Source organism: Amphiura filiformis, chromosome 9, assembly GCF_039555335.1.
Source record: "Amphiura filiformis chromosome 9, Afil_fr2py, whole genome shotgun sequence".
In the NCBI taxonomy this organism is placed as follows: Eukaryota; Metazoa; Echinodermata; class Ophiuroidea; order Amphilepidida; family Amphiuridae; genus Amphiura; species Amphiura filiformis.
In genome coordinates this window covers 66068471-66086320 of record NC_092636.1, presented here as the reverse complement: position 1 = coordinate 66086320, position 17850 = coordinate 66068471, and the positions used below count along the sequence as shown (strand labels likewise).

Genomic DNA, 17850 nt, shown 5'->3' with positions numbered 1-17850 from the left:
TAATATAGAGACGGTGCCCAAATATCTGTGTCAAAATTGCTTGCCCCCCCTTTCGACCTGCAAAAAATCACTTGACTCCCCTTTGACCTGCCAAAAAATGCTTGCCCCCCTTTGGCCTGCCAAAAATCTTTGCCCCCCCCCTATAATTCCCCCCAGGGTACACATAATTATTGCACCACCCCTAACAGGTTTGGACGTTTTCTTTTGTAATGAAGACATTTGATATAAATAAAAAAACACTCGTTGGGAGACACTCAGTGATAATGTGGATTTGAGGGTATGAACTCGTGGAAATACTATCTCGACATTGCCGAATTCCACAGTCTTGCACTACTGGCGAAGGAACAGAATCCGAAACTGCGGACAAATACCTCGTAATTGTTACACTCGTAAGGCCAAAATTTCCATTCTTAACTATTTAAATGGAAAAAGAGAGTGTATACCACACATGGACGAGTCGATTTACGAGAAAAATTTACAAAATATTGTTGTATAATGCCGAGACTAGCCTAGCCGAAAGCTTGAGATTCCCATTAAGTTTAATACGAACCCGTCAATTCAATTGACCATTATACCAAAAACATGCCCACATTTCAACTCGATTTTCTACCAAACTGGTAGTAGATCTCCTACAATTTTTTGATATTACATAAATGAAAGTGTTATTTACCTAATATATCCATTTCAGTCGAGATCTACGACTGGAATTCCTGTAATTCGTTGCCAAATATTGGTAATTTCCTCATTTTGCACCACACAAACCAATGGAAAACGTTACTTCCGGGTCGCCGAGAAGGAATGAAAAGTAGGCGGGGCTTGTGAGAAAAACTTCTAGAATCGTTTGAGCCTGGTTTGAGCCGGGACGGTAGAAACACCGAGTGCATTAAAAGTAACGAACCCAATGTGGTGGTGTGAGTTGATAAAGCTATAGACCTTTTTCCCTCTATCCCACAATGCACTATTCCAGGGGGGTATGACGTAGTTCATCAACCTCATAGATCGTGTGCATCCGATGGTCTTTGCCAGGCCTTTGCAATTATTTTGTCTTAATATGGGCATACTGATTCCATATATGCGGATTATCGTAAAGGCCATCGATGTTACTAATTATGCAATTATTGAATACACGAGTGATGCAGTTACGGAGCGATGCAGAACATCTGTGTAAGAGATTTTGTTTTCGTTTTATTTTCAACTCCGAAAAAAAAGTGAAACGGACGCCGGTAAAATATCACTGCGTGTCCCGTCATCAGTTTTTCACCATTAGGTCTATAAAATGTATACAAAGTTAGGTTTCAATAACAGGAAACTTCTTTTTGGCGACGACACCATGTCCATAAGGCATAGAAATGTTGTTTTTTGCCCCCGAAAGGTATTAGTGTAAAGCCAAGAATTCTCCGCGTTGCGGAAATTCCGCGAAAATCGCGGAATTCGGAGGTAAAGCGGAAAACGCATTTCTGAGAAAAATAAAAAATAAGCAAAATGACATAGAAAAAGAAGAAAAATACAATTGAAAAGAAATAAATAAAATACTAAATGAAATGGGTCTTCAAAATAAAGTAAAATCCGTCATAGATTTACCGTACAACGCCTGTCCTACCTCCCATTGCAGCCATGAGACCCGATCAGTTTATTTTTGGTAAGATTCTTGTGAAATTTTATTATGTCAGAAATGTGCTAAAATTACAAAGCGGAGAAAAGCGGAATTTAGCATTTGTAAAGCAGAAAATTCTTGGCTTTATATTAGTGATCGTGGCGCCATTATCATCATTATCGGGGATTCCTTTTTTGTGTGATGAAGGCACCAGTCGAAATGTCCGTATTCCAGAATGTAATGAACATAACTCTATACTCCCCCGGGGAGATGATGTATTTTGCGACACTCATACCCCCCTGGAATAGTGCATGATGGGAAAGAGGGAAAAAGGTCTATAGACAAACGTCGAATCTTTTTGTATGTATAGGCAAAGGCAATATAGGTATGGGGTGTGGTGTGTGTATGAGGATGTGTGATGTATTGATAAAACTACGTCAATTCGTTCATAGAGTGAAAACATATCCCCTGCTGTTCGCTTTTCACCCACTTTTGTCTGCTGTTTGATTTGAAGATATTTGTTAGGTAAACGAAATTGAAATATAACGACTACACGAGTCTATAACAAAAAAAGATATAGTATTTAATTCCCTACATTATACATCGTGACGAATTAATTTGACATGGGATGTCAAATTCACACTACCGTACAATGATTGTACAATTACAATAAAATGCAAATTTCGCCTGCCTGCCCCCCCCCACACACCGCCATCCCCGGTTAATAATTACATTATACAGCAGAGGCACTGAAATGAATACCCGGGATCGATACACGTGATATTCAGACGATAAATCTTTGGATACCGGGGTAGAAAATGATGAATATCTCCCGTAATTGATTTAGTCTAAAGAAGCCAGATTTTGTTCCTTGCACTTGAATATGTGTTGAACGGATATGATAGTCGTTAGCTTGCGTCTTGAGAAAGAAGCTTGCGTCTTGAACTCAAAAACTTACAAAATGTATACGCCGAACTGTAGCGCAGCGTAGTCTAGCTCCACTGACTCGTGGATGCAGTCTCGTGACCTCGTGTCGTCCGTAGCTAGGATTTTTGGATTGTCACAGTTAATAAGGAACATTTTTATTTATTTATAACATTTGGCACAAGGCCAGGCAGATCCAATATTGATTACACAATAAATTGCAGGATTGCCCTAACATTAAAATCAAAACATTACTAGAAAATACATATAATCAAAATAATACACAATAAAATAAAACAAAAATAAATTATGTGAACTGGTTAGAGGAGGTGGGACTGGATGGCCAATTTGAAGGCCTGGAGGGAAGAAGCATTGACAATAGCCTCGGGGAGATAATTCCAGATGGAGGAGGCAAACGGATAAAATGATCTCTGGGACAATGAAAGCCGGCGGAACACATATTTACGCATTCTAAAAAGGCTAATGAAACGGTCAAATATTCCAATTTCCTGCTCGCTAAGCTCGCATTATATATACGAGTAATGTAGGCTATTTAAGGTTTGCAAATTGGGACAAAACATTTGGCATATGTGCAAAGGGGAGGGGACCAAGCAATTGTTTGGCAGGTAAGCATTTTTACCCCCGACCAATTATTGGACAGCCCGCAAGGCTTCTGAATCTCTCACTGAAATTGAAGAGAGTGCATAAGAAATGTTCAATACTCAATGGTCTAAACACGTTCTGGCATGCAAATCTGTGCCAAGTCATGAGTAACTTAAAGTATTTTATTCTATGTTTACATTTCTAATCATGAAGCTTCGTGACATTATCACATCATAATTGAGATGAGGTATTAATATTAAATAATTATAACTGAAACGGTCCTGCAAATGCGCTAGCCATTCCCACGATTCCTTCAGCCACAGTACGATTCATCTGACGTCGCATGCATGTTTTGTTTTGATATGAAAGATACTGAAGGGTAGATCTGAGTTTACATGTAATCAAAGAACATTATTTTCTCTCAATTGTCATCCCATTTTCTTCTGCGTGAAACTGTTCTAGTCACGAAACACTTCTGGAAATCTTCTCCGATAAGATGAAGAGCGGAAGTACGGTTGCCAATTCCCCGGGTCGCATTGCATGCCGCAAATGTGAATGGTTTCAAACGTTTCAGGCAATTCACAGTTGGAGCCATGAGGATGCTTATTGCTGGAGCATGAGCAAGGATACCAGCCATCCAATGTTGGCCAAGTTTACATAAGCCCATAGAATTGTTGTTTGGATTAGTGTTTAGTGTAGACCATGTTTACCATTGATATCCCAAAGCAAATGGCAAAAATGACCGGAAGAACCAGAATGATTAGTCCAAGGTTCAGATATGAAGGTTGCCGTATATAGCCTCTACGATGGCAAATTTCTTTGACCGTTGCTTTGATTAAGTAGGCAAGTGCTTAGTGCCACTTCCCTGGATTAAGTGAGCATTGACATCATGATATGTTTTTAACAGTCTTACTTTTTATCAAGGCAGTAAATATAATGAACTCGCTGAAATTATGTCACAGATTGCGCAAGTCAAGGTAACTTGAAGTATTTTATTCTCTGTTTATGTTCACATAACATTTTTCATCATGAAGCTGCTTAGTGACATCACATCATAAGCGTGAGATTGCCGAATAAGGTATTAATATAATACTAGTAGTTATAAATAACTGAAAGGACCCTGGAAATGCGCTACACGCCACACATTTAACCACAAATAGAGTACCATTCCGTTAACGTCACATGCACTGCACCTTTTTGTATAATATAATTAGGAAACTGAAGCGTAGAGTTGAGTTTGAAATACATGTAAATTCACAAAATACTTTGTTATATGTAATCAAAGAACATAATTTCCTCCCATTTTCCGTCTCCACTTTTCTTGGCTACTTCTTCTGACAGGATCTCATGCATTTTTATAGTCACGAAACACTTTTGAAACTGAAAGTTTTCTCCCAAAGCTTCACGAATGACGTCATCCTCCATAAAGGCTTTGACACCATCTCTCACGCTATCAGGAAGAATTGCCGCATCTGATTTTGCGCATTTGTCATAAGCGTTGCCGATAATGGCATCTGGTAAAGGTAACTCTCGTTTGATTCCATCTACACCTGCCGCAATTACCGCAGCCATATTCAAATACGGATTGCATCCACTAGCACTCATACGATTCTCAATATACGTTCCTCTTTCACCATTCACTTTGAGTCGAAGAGCGCAAGTACGGTTATCTATTCCCCAGGTCGCATTGCATGCTGCAAATGTGAATGGTTTCAAACGTTTCAGGCAATTGACAGTTGGAGCCATAAGGATACTTATTGCTGGAGCATGAGCAAGGATACCGGCCATCCAATGTTTGCTAAGTTTAGATAAGCCTATAGAATTGTTGTTGGGATCATAAAGTAACCCACTTATACCATTGATATCCCAAAGTGAATGGCAAAAATGACCGGAAGAGCCAGAGTGGTCAGTCCAAGGTTTAGACATGAAGGTTGCCGTATAGCCTCAACGATGGCAGATTTCTTTGACTGTTGCTTTGATTAAGTAAGCATTGATATCATGATATGTTTTTAACAGGCTTACTTTTTACCAAGGCAGTAAATATAATGAACTCGCTGAAATTATGTAACAGATTGCGCAAAGTCAAGGTAACTTGAAGTATTTGATTCTGTTTATGCTCATATAATCTCATCCTGTAGCTTTGTGATAATATCACATCATAAGCGTGAGATTGCTGAATAAGGTATAATACTAGTAATTATATATAAATAACTGAAACGGTCCTGGTCCTGCTAATGTGCTACAAGTCAGAGTATCTTTAAACAGAGTACGATTCCGTTCACGTCGCATGCATCTTTTTATATAATATAATTAGGAAACTGAAGCGTTGAGTTGAGTTTGAAATACAAGTTCATAAAATACGTCGTTATATGTAATCAAAGAACATTTTTTTCTCCCAATTTTCATCTCCACCTTTCTTGGCTTCTTCTTCTGCGTGAATTTCGTGCATTTTTATTGTCACGAAACACTTTTGGAAGTCTTCTCCGAAAGTTTCACGAATGACGTCATCCTCCATAAAGGCTTTGACACCATCTCTCATATTATCGGGAAGAATGGCTGCATCTGATGTGTTTGTGCATTTGTCATAAGCGTTACCGATAATGGCATCAGGTAAAGGTAACTCTCGTTTGATTCCATCAACACCTGCCGCAATTACCGCAGCCATACTCAAATACGGGTTACATCCACTAGCACCCATACGATTCTCAATATATGTTCCTCTCTCACCATTCACTTTGAGTCGAAGAGCGCAAGTACGATTGTCAATTCCCCAGGTCGCATTGCATGCCGCGAATGTAAATGGTTTCAAACGTTTCAGGCAGTTCACAGTTGGAGCCATAAGGATGCTTATTGCTGGAGCATGAGCAAGGATACCGGCCATCCAATGTTGGCCAAGTTTAGATAAGCCCATAGAATTGTTGTTGGGTTCATAGAGTAAACCATGCTTACCATTGATATCCCAAAGTGAATGGCAAAAATGACCAGAGGAACCAGAATGATCAGTCCAGGGTTTAGACATGAAGGTTGCCGTATAGCCTCTACGATGGCAGATTTCTTTGACCGTTGCTTTGAATACGTGTGCATTATCTGCGGCTCGGATACCAAGATGCGGTTTATAAGTGATTTCCATCTGACCCGGTCCGTATTCTGTATCACACATTTCAACATTGATCCCTATCTTGTACAGATTCGTCAACAAGTCTTCCACTAAGTTAGGGTCAGTGTAATTACGTAATGTAGAACGTAGATTGATATCGTCAAACAACGGTTTCTTGGTATCGCGATGTACGACGTAGAACTCATGCTCATGAGCAGAGAGAAGAGAAATACCCAATTCTTGCAGCTTTTCAAGTTGTTTCCTTGCGATATATCGAGGATACGCAGACACGGGTTTTCCTTTAAATGTCGGTTCTACCAGTATTTCTGCTGTGTTAGAAGACCAGGGTATGACGCGAAATGTGTCTAAATCTGGCATCCAAATCCCATCAGCGTATCCAATATCATCGGCAAAAAGCGAACACTTGACAAGATTGCACTGTGGATCCATTGTCAAATGCACCAGGGGGATGTTGATGCCGTTTACTTTCTCTCTAAAATGACGAGATGGAACTATCTTTGATCTCGCGATGCCATACATATCACTGAATTCAAATCGAATGAAGTCTATTTGGTTTTCTTCAATTTGAGTCATGATGTTTTCTAACGCCATTTTTGGGTTTACACCACCTACGAAAGAGAATGAAAATAGAAACGAATGTGTGTTAAAGAAGTAAGAACAATAATAAAAACGGCCGATCGTATACGCTGGCAAGTGCCGAAGTGATGTAATCGGATTAGCTACCATAGCAATAGGTGAAAACAATATTTGAATATACCGCGCTGCACTGGTACGTTCACGCGGTACCTCTGCATTGATATCATGCTGATCACTCGCACCTGTAAGATTAGTATCTTTGAAAAGAACGGTATTGTATTCAATCTATGATGGAATACATACACAGGTGATGAGTGCAACCAACCTGCTTGTAGTGCAGCGCGATATATTCAAATATTATTTTCACCTATTGCTGTGGTAGTCATGGTAGTTAATTCGATTATTACATCACTTCGCCAGCTTATAAAGTCACCAATAATAATTATATTATTAGGTCGTAAAAGGTGTTTCATATTATGATATTATGTGACCCACCTTCTTGGTTTTCCATTCCTTTGGTGTGTTGTGTTTAGTCACTGCTGATGATTTTAAACTCTATACAGAAAGCAGGAATGCTGACAGACACGCGTTTTTTCCAATATATTTCAGGTTCACGTTCGAAGCTATCGACTGTTCAAATTATTCTGATGCGTCTTTTATTTAATCCAACGCGTACTTTAATTGCAATTAACCAGGCGATAAATTAATGTGGACATATGTTAAACCAATCAAAACCGAGACAAGTCACTTGACTATAAACGTAATTTGAATGCCTGCATCACTGATCAGACACTATGACCAAGTAGTTAAAAATGCCACATGGCTTCACCAGGGACAGTCTCGATCTATCTTCACCATGCCATTCACCATGTACCATCACGCACTTGTACATTTGTGTATCATCTTAACTTACTGGACCATTACAATGTGTTCATAATTATTAAAGCCATAACTAAGCCAGTCAAATTTAAAAAAAAATCACCCGCCACTAATTGCAATAGAATCTATTTCACATGCATATATCTCCCATTAAGCTCACGCAAAAATATATCAAAAGTCGCCCAATATCCAAGGAGTGGAACAGTGTCTTATTTGCATAAATCCAAAATGGCCGCTATGCAGGGGTGAAATTTCAGTTAGTCCAATCTTGTAAAAACCATACCAATGTATTGTTTTCATCATAAGGATTCAGGAAAAGTATAGTTTGACCTATCTACGATGTACATTTCTTGAGTTATATAGGGAAAAGGGCAAATGTCAAAATTTGGATTCCACAGGAGACACAAATTGAAAATTTCTAGACTGCTTTTGATAAAAATGGTCTCATATTGCCCCGCTGGCAAAAACATTTTTAAAAAGTTTGCCATATCTCAGGTGGTTTGTTACCTTGGTAACAAGGCAAAGAAGATCAAATTCCTTATAATGAGAACAATACAAGATATGACCAATTTCACACACGGCATATAACCGGCCATTTTGGATTTATGCAAATTAGGCACTGTTCCATTCCTTGGATTGTTTGGACTTTTTGACTTTTCTGAAAAGAATGGTGATTAAATGGATTCTGTTGCAATTAGTGGTCGGTTAACCCCTTATTTTTCTTAATTTGAATGGCCTAAACATGCGATCTTATAATATAAAATAAGTAATTTGAACTAAAATAATTTCATTCTTTGAAGTTCGATTCTGATGTTTATTGTAATATGAATAAAAGGGAAAGAATATTACTAGTTATTTCATATGATATAACATTAGTTATATTTGTTTTAAGTACTTTTATTGAAATTTTATTGTTACCTTATTGATTCCCATATTTGTGCACTGCGCCAATATGAATATTGCGCCCAAGTCATGTTAGTAAACAATTATGTAAATAAAAATGAGTATCCGTAGACGATTCCAATACGTTATTCAAATGCATGGTTGTATATATAGCATTGATCAAATCCAAAAATATTTTTTTCGTTTGAACATGTTGAATGTTTTATGGTAATTGGTATGACCAATCTCGGTAAACTTCTTTTGGACTCGGTGCGTAGACCCAAAGGGTGATAATTATTTTATTCAACCCGGTTTAGTGCCTTAGCGCTATAGGTTATTTTGAGCACATTATTTGTATTTATTTATTTATTATTAAAGTTTGCTAACACTCGTCATTCAGGAACACACAATGGTGCATTATGGGTCCATTGTCCATTTTGACACGTGACCGTGCTTGAACCAATCATGTTAAACCCTGCGTCACAACTAAATCGTACAGAGTCTCCATGATCGAAGCCTTCGGTGAATCTCTCGCTGTTCTCGGGAAAGCCTGGATCTTGACAATTTGCTGAAAAGCGAAAAAAGAGAGAAAAAGTGAAAGAAATAAAAATCATTATAAAAGTATGCCTACGCCGACTTCTCAGATTTTATATGATCACTCTACAACTTAGTTATTTGAATTGATTTTATTATTGTAACATCGTATTGTGGCGAATGTCGCCTGGCCAAAAATGGACCCACAGTACGCTCAAAATTCAACCCTTTATCAACCGTTTTAGTAACGCGGATGCGTAGCGATTTTTTATTTGAATGACCCCCAACGGAGGTGGGAGGGGTGGGTGGGAGAAAATGTGGTTGCGTTGTTGGTTGATACTGAAAATCCAAACCTACTTACCTAAGCATTCTGGTGTTGGATGGCTCCATCTGCCACCTTTACATGTAGCCATTGAAGCTCCTACTACAGTGAAGCCGTAATCACACGAGAATTTGACAACCATACCATATTTGGAAGATTTCCCCGCAATTTCTCCATTAGTGGGTGCTGATAACTCAGGGCAGTTGGCTGTTCACAAAGAAATGGATAAAACATTGCTTCCAAATTATTATGATATAAAATTACATGCTTGCATTTGTTTTATTTTTATCATCATGCTCTGCTCAATTGATCATGCTTGGCAATTGGCAATAACTATAAATTATGCTTATAGGGCTTAAAGGCCTAAATGAGTTTCGTTCAAAGAGGAAAACTCATTTAAAAAAATGAATTTCATGTGTCTATCGAGCATAATGACACGTGCATATTCATTTTCTATTAATTATACTGACAATGCCTAAAGAATCTCAGAGAATGTTTCTATCAGCAGGTACAGCATGACAACCTACCAATTATGTGTGGGGTATCCCCGTCAGTCCAAAACACCGTCAGTCCGAACCACCACTATAGTCCGAATTTTTTATGGTTAGGGTTAGCGCCCGGGGGTAAACTAGCGTTAGGTAGGCCTACTAAGCTTACAATTCGGACTAACGGTGGTTCGTCATGACGGGGTTTCGGACTGACGGGGTATACCCGTGTGTGCGATTATATCGGTTGAGGTTCTGTAAGAAGATATTTTAAGGCGAGTACAAAAAGTGAGATAGACTATGCCATAGTCGATTTTTGATAAAAGCATGTTATTAATCATGATGAAAGCATTCAGTTGAACTCGAAATTATACTGATATTTATTACATCAAAATACTAGTATAAAATTGTTATGAAAAAGTTTATATAATTATATTAGTGACAGTAAAAGTAAAGTGTACGTAGGCTTATATTATTGAATGCAACATATTATAATGTCATCATTATATTGGCACTTCAATACTGAACAATTCTGATTTTAGAATCTGCCAGTTTATTAATCGCGAAAGTCCGAGTTAAAAATCGACTATGGACTTTGAATTCTAAACGGGACTTTGAACGGGCAAAGTCCCTAACACACACACTGTCAATCATACTTGTTTATCAATCCAATTAAACCGCAATCAAGTACAAGACGCGCTCATGCACCTACTGAGAGTTTAATGTTCCCGCCAACACAAAGTGCGGTATAGTTGTGTAGGCTACCATGTAGTTTAATAACTACATGGTACACAACTATACCGCCCTTTGTGTTGGCGGTGCCGGGAGGATTTAAACCATAACGAGATCTGGGCGACCAATCACAAGCCAGATCCATTTAAAGATGCATTACATCATGGCCAATTTTAGTAGGCCAGAAATCCGACGATCTCATCCATAGACAGCCGTGTTAAGTCAGTAGTCCACTTGGGAAGCTAACAAACAGAGGGAGTACGGTGACTGAAAAGATCAGTTGTGAAAATCTATCAATTGTGCACACATTAATTAAATCAGAGTTTTAAGCTTAAATACAATATCCAGAGTATGAACAATGGGCAAGTGGACTACGGAGTAGTCTAAAAGTGAGATGGCAGGACCCATAATTCCAGTTTTAGTCATTTAACTAAAAACAACTGCAGTCTGCTCCTTAATATCAATACATTGATCTCATATGAAACGAGGCTAGGAAACCAATCACACAATAGGTCTCGCGGTTCTTGAGGCCGTCGTTAAACAAGATCGGGCCTCAGAAATATGGGTCTTGACGGCCTCATAATTATGTAGCATATAAAAATATATCGTTATACCAGATGAGATACTTACGAATACATTGAGGACTAGGTAGTGACCACTGTCCATCCTCCTTACATACGGACACGGGCGAGCCAACCAGATCATAGCCAGTATTGCAAACAAATCTTACTTTACTACCCTGACCCAGAGTCGAGCCAGTATTGTAAACTTTCTGAAACCCAAACTCTGGTGCAATAGGATCGGGACAATCCGCTGAAGAGAGGAAGAAAGAAAACGGTAAACTACGATATCCGCGATAGCTAATACAATTATGACTCGACTTGGTCGTTCTTTTCCAATTATCAAATGAAATCTTAAAACAGTGTAGACCTATGCGAAAAGCATACATACAAAATTGATCTTAACTTTCTCCTAAAACTAACCAATCTACAACATATTGGTTTCTATTGTAATCAAGTACTATGCCAAGGTTTATAATACAGGAATAATAACAATAATTCAAGTTATACTTTTTTAAATTAGCTGCAAAAAAGTTATAAACAGGCGTTACAGTAACACGCGTTACAATTTTTTTCCTGTTATAAATAACAAGTCATTGTTGATAGAAGAGAAACAAAATTCATAAAAATCAATATTTATAACAAAAGTTTCATCCCTCATGATTAATGTGGAACAAAAACATTTGCAATTAACCCTTATTGAATGAGATCCAAACTTTACCATTTTTTAGAAAAAAACAAAACAAAATTTGGCAAAGAAAGTTTTTTTAAGAAATTTCAAAGTAAACCTGTATCAATGTACCTGGAACACGGCTCAATTTAAAGAGCTTTGATCTCTTTCTTACAGTTACCATGACAGTATTGGTATTCATAAGTTACAGGTATTTCTTTGATTTTAGTTTTTTTTTCCACCTTTTCCTGGAATTGCTGCAACATAAATAGATTATAAGTTCGCTTTCTTTTGTGATCATGGCCATGGTGATCATATCTATATGAAAAGCAATTTCAATTTACCAGAGATCGACCATGATGATGAGTCCCGGATGAGTCCATATTTGTTTCCTTGCCATTTCCAAAGAGTAGGCCGATGTGTAGTTTTACACTTTATTAATTTTGTAGGCCTAACCATGCTAACTGCAGTGAATGAACTTGTTATCTTTATAATACACAAATTACGTTTATGACATTTACATACCAAGAATATTCGCAACACCCGTTAGAATCAGTGTTACTATGAGATAGAACGTCCCCATATTATATGAATCCTTTCTTCTTACACCTAAATCCAATTTACGGATGTCACCATTAACTCTGAAGAAACTGGAAACGGATAATTCAGATGAGTTTTAGAGATTAACTTTCAATCGTATCTTTATACTGTAGGCCCTATTTAGTGAAAGTTTCGAATCCTCTCTTCTCTGGAGCACTCAGTTTAGTTGTGTAATGTAAGTAAACATTTTACTCCACCCAGTTTGACATGACCTAGAGGACTCTTTTTGTTGTTCTTGTTTGAACTCGAGTCTTGAGGACTTTTACTCTTTGCATTATGGATTTGTAGAGCCCGTTTTCTTATGTACATACCTGGGTTCTTCTCCATCACGACGGAAAGTGTCTTTATATAACACATAGGGCTGTGGTACATCAGACCAGATATTAACAGGCGCTCAAAGATTAGGCTATTTAGTATTTCGACAACGGCAGTTCGATTTATTGTCTTGGAACCTTTTTTAAATCACGTCTGTCTACCTATCCACGGAGATGCCTCCATGGTCTATCTGGTTTAGTTAAGATTGTTGTAAACGGTGACAACCATGTTAAAAAACAATCTTACTCTTGATCTATCTTTCTTTTCATTTTACCCAGCTGTCATTTTTGAAAATGACGTGAGCTAAGATATTTTTAACATTTTTATTGTTTTCTTGTCTAAATATGTTGTACAAAAACCTCAAAATCGCTATGTGACCTCTATACTTTTCCAAGATACATTCTGTTTCAAAAACGGTTTGTATGCTGTTTTGCAAAAGCGCCATGAGCGTCTTCAAGCGGATACCAGCGCTTTACTAAGTGTCCAATAATTAGTATTAAAAATATGAAAAGTTCAAACAATGGCTTTATAGCAAAAAAACCCCCCCCAAAAAAAAAACCCAACAAAATCACGGCAAGAGTGTGGAAGTTTGTGAAAATGATAGGTAATGGGGTCTTGAAGATTTGTAGCATGCTGAACCGATGGGGGTGGGGAATAAACATGGATATTCAAGTCATGTTTTGGTAGGTATCAGGGTCATTCAATAAGTTCTACCTTCACTCTTATAAATTTGGTTCTGTAAATGGTAGCACCTTCAAACTCGGCATGATCCATGGAATGTCACCTACAAATGAGGGCAAATGCATATTGATACCTTTTTCAAATTGTTGTAGGTGACCTCACCACCAAAATAAGATTGGATACACCGGAAACGGTTCAAAAATCATGAAACACTTATATGAAAATATGTACAGATTTTCTCCATTTCCACGACACTGAATCCCGATTTAATCTTTACTTCGCCAACAACATATGGAAAATAATATGAAAACAAAATTTATGCCTAAGCTAGGGAAGACCCAAGGTTACAATCATGGAAAATAGGAAAATGCTACTATTATGCAGAAGCTGAGATAATAAGGGTGGAGGTAGAACTTTTTGAATGACCCTCGTATGTACAGACTTGATTTAAAAATGCGGGCTACAGAACATATTTCGAGGACATACATGTAACATGGGATAACTGGAAATAAAATGGGCCTTCTTTTGCCCTTTGTGACAAAATCTTCTCAGTAGTTACTAAACATTTTTATCGGGACTGTTGTTGATAAATAAATGAAGAGATTTCATATTCGTCCCTGTTCATGAACAGGGACAAGGGGCAATACAATCTTAGTCACGCATTTGACGATCTTCTTGGAAAACTAACTGGCAGCCACGTTGCTAAGCAACCAGTATCATCAGCAGTAAACAGAAGATCATCACAACAACATTAGCGCTGAGAAAGAAGTCTGCTAGACTTCGAAACGTCCACAATGAGTACTGATTTATTGGACTAGAAATATGAAATCTCTTCATATTTATCTTCTCAGTAGCAAGTGCTTGAAGCTCAATCTTGAAGCTACTTTTGAAGAATTATAGTAAAATATAGCCATAAGTCTTTTTTTTTATCTCTTTTTACAGTCATCTTTCCCAAATTTGCATTCTCAATATATATTTGAATATAATTACATCACTCTTTCATTACATCACTTTTTCATGCCCAATATAATCAAAATTTCATGACTTGCCATTTTTCAAAATTCCATGACTCTATTTAGAATAATGTTATACAAATAATAAGTTTTAAAGATTCTCTACAAATATAACAAAACACAACAATACACAAATTTGTTAATTAAATTTCCTTTTTAATCTCATTATCATCCAATAATCATGATAATATGCTCCGTTCCCAAAGTGAACTGCTGGCTATTAAATCACTACCTATATAATAGCTATAATAAACATGTATTCTGTTAAATTCATAACTATTTATAATTGCACATTGCATCTTGTATATATCTTAAGAGTTTACAAATTTTATACAACAACATTGTGTGCGTTCATCAAAAAAAATAGTTGGTACTGTACACAAATTGATTACAAAAAGCACAAGGCTGTATAGCTAATCATGACTGTTTCAATTTACAACAATGACACCAGATACATGTCTACATAATTGCTGTTATTACAAAGAGTATCACTACCAGGTGTATTTCATCTATACAGTCAAGGATAGATCCAGGTTGTGGGGAGGGGCAGGAAGCATGGGCAGGAAACCCTCTCCCTCTAAAAAAAGGAAAAACCAATTTGAAGAATTTTTAGGCGATTTTGACCAGATTCTCCACCCCCCCCAATTTCAAATTGCTGTCAAATTTGGCGAGCTCTGGAAGATTATTTCATGACTGGGCAGTCCTTTAAAAATCCTAGATTCACCTGCCTACAGTACCTTCGCATGATGTTTGAAACATCACACATAAAAGACAGTGTGTACTTGTTCAAGTGATCATATATTTTAACATGATAAAAAGCACTGAAAATAATAAACAGGCACATAAGTTTGGTTAGTTGCAGTTTGGTATCCCACTTAATATGATCATTAAATCCACCAGAATATTTCCAATTTTTTGTTCAATACAGTGCATAAGCAGCCTATTTTCCCCCAAGAGGCCACATCCTGGTTGGTGAGGACTTCCAGTTAGAACAACAGAATCCAAAAATAAAAAAATGATTTAAAATGCATATTAATGAGCCCCCATATTTTGTCAGGATTTTACACAAAATTATTTTCGGAAGGGGTAGTCTGTCCACCTCTTGAGTATGATACTGATCTGAGATATCAAACTGTAGACTTGATATTTGTTTTAAATTATGTTAAAAATTATTTAAGAATGACACTTGAATGCTGGTGAATACTGAGTTTGCTTTCTTTGAGAAACAGCCATCTTATTCATGCCCTTTTAGAAATGTCTGTCTTGAATCTATTATGAAGATCATAAAGAATCTATATGAAGATCATAAAGAGGACAAAAACTGATGCATGGAAGTACAGAATTTGACCAATAATGATTTCAGGCTTTAACCTCCCTGGGCAGACACAACCAGCCAAAAAGAACAAAACTCTTGACAAACTTGGACCAATCCTTCATGTAAGCTTATCAGAATCATAACCCTAATTCTAACCCTTATTCTAACCCTAAACTAACCCTCATTTTGTGTAACATTACATGAAGGAATAACCCAAACTTGACCAGTCATAAGGAAACAGGATTAAAAAAAACCCCATCACCCAATCAACATTATTTTCACCTTTTCCATCCAAGTTGTACCCGGAAATATGCACGTATTTTAAGACCTGTTTCCTTATCGTAGGTCAGTCCTCTCTTCTTGAAACAGTACATATAGCTTATACACATGACTTTTCTGTTCTCACAGATATATAAACAAAGACTTTCATGAATCAGATTATGATTTCCCACATCCTGGTTAGAGAAAGTCAGATATAACTGTCATAGAATGTATCTTAGTAATAAATTGTAGTCTTGACTGATTTTAACCACGGCAAATAACACAATGATAATTTCAATCACTGACCTGGCATGACACAGAATACAGATGATTTAATGATCAGATAATGATCACATATTCTGGTTACTCCAGTTGAAATCCATACGCCCCTAAGGAAAAAAATGACCTTACTCTCCCACATAGAGGGGCGTATATCTCAAAGTGGAGTCACCCATTCAGGTAACGCCACGCAAGCCCATGAGATCAGATTATGAAATGATCTGAATGTACATAATATATATGAAATCGCTGCCCAGGCATGGCTTGGTATCACTGGTTTTGTCCTCAGCACCTGAGGGGTTGGTGCTTCAAAACTGTACCAGAGAAAACTTTTCTCTTCATCTTTTTCCTTCCCCTTGGGCAAACAACAGAAAGGGAGTTTGGGTTAACGTATCACACACCATCATAATACCATTGAGCTAATCTGCAATACACTGTTGAACACCTTACATTGCATACAATCTAAACTAATCACAGAAAACCTAGTACAATAAATGCATTCATAGCTTGGAAGCATTGATGTCAAATTGAAATTGCATAATTTCTTTTACAACAATTATTATTATGCATTCAATTAATTTTAATACAAGGTTTGAATTACGATTTGAAATTACTTGGTACTCTAGGTCGGTAAACATGAGTAAGATTTGATCTTTCCCTCAAGAAGTCCTTTTGAGAGGGCTGAACTTTCGGAACTCTAGCGAGTGCCATCTTCAGAGCAACTGAAATATTTTAAAGAAAGTCTTTCATATCATTAGACCTCACAGGTGTTCTTACATTGGAATTCTAATTTTGAATACCATAATATATCAAAATCCATTAAATTTTGACCAATATTCAAAATGAGCTCCACAATGTCAGGGACCAGTTATGGTGGTTTCAAATAGGTCACGGAACCCCATTTTCAACTGTTCTCAAGCTAAAATAGAGTGAGATTGAATAGAAATGACAAAGAAATTTGTTGCTGAAAAAAAGAAGGAGCAATAAAACCCAGTGTCAAAGTTAATTGAATGCATAAGCTGAGACTAGTATACTAGTCTCAGGGTATAAACATATATTCTGTCGGTCTGTGTCACGTCACTTCCGGTTGATGATGTTCGAGTGAAAACAAGTCCCTGATTCGATTTTTGTTGATGATTTCTGTCATTGGTGTTATGTAAATTTCGATCGCAAATAGTCAGTGGAATCAAACAACCGTTTCTAAGTCTTCAGAGTGGAAGAAACTTACTTGATTTACCGTTTATATACTGACAAATTTAAAATTAAATTCCATGGTCAAGTGTCGTTTTTTCCGAAATTGAATGTCACTCCAACAACATCGCTATGTAGCCTCCTTCACAGCCGGTTTTTGTTGTTCATAACAAACCGTGAGCCACATGCAGTTTGGGCCCGAGACTAGAGATAGCCCGGATGTGGACCGACAGAATAGTCCATTTAGCTTTCTCCAGACAGTGACATCAGTCCATGCTCTAGCGGACGTAGTATTAAATCATGTGTGTTGACTCAA

General features: G+C 37.3%; 2 protein-coding genes across 2 annotated transcripts; both read right to left on the bottom strand.

Annotated features, from left to right (window-relative positions):
• Positions 1 to 3283: 3283 nt before the first annotated feature.
• LOC140161334 (lengsin-like) lies at positions 3284 to 8292 on the bottom strand. The gene is made up of 2 exons (XM_072184818.1): positions 7311 to 8292; positions 3284 to 6847 (listed from the first exon to the last, which is right to left on the bottom strand). Exons 1-2 carry the CDS (start codon positions 7324 to 7326, stop codon positions 5487 to 5489), a joined length of 1377 nt encoding a protein of 458 aa, XP_072040919.1. The 5' UTR covers positions 7327 to 8292; the 3' UTR covers positions 3284 to 5486.
• Positions 8293 to 8499: 207 nt separating this feature from the next.
• LOC140160396 (seizure 6-like protein 2) lies at positions 8500 to 12644 on the bottom strand. Its single transcript, XM_072183631.1, has 4 exons — positions 12405 to 12644; positions 11280 to 11462; positions 9472 to 9639; positions 8500 to 9144 (listed from the first exon to the last, which is right to left on the bottom strand). The coding sequence occupies exons 1-4, from the start codon at positions 12460 to 12462 to the stop codon at positions 8969 to 8971; spliced, it is 585 nt and encodes a 194-aa protein (XP_072039732.1). The 5' UTR covers positions 12463 to 12644; the 3' UTR covers positions 8500 to 8968.
• Between the last annotated feature and the right edge of the window lie 5206 nt (positions 12645 to 17850).

Excerpts from the sequence above, each read along its gene's own strand:
- LOC140160396 (XM_072183631.1), bottom strand. The coding sequence starts at position 12,462 with ATGGGGACGTTCTATCTCATAGTAACACTGATTCTAACGGGTGTTGCG. Across the intron at positions 11,463-12,404 it reads GGGTGTTGCGAATATTCTTG|CGGATTGTCCCGATCCTATT; the intron begins GTATGTAAATGT and ends TCCTCTCTTCAG. Across the intron at positions 9,145-9,471 it reads TCCAACACCAGAATGCTTAG|CAAATTGTCAAGATCCAGGC; the intron begins GTAAGTAGGTTT and ends TTCGCTTTTCAG.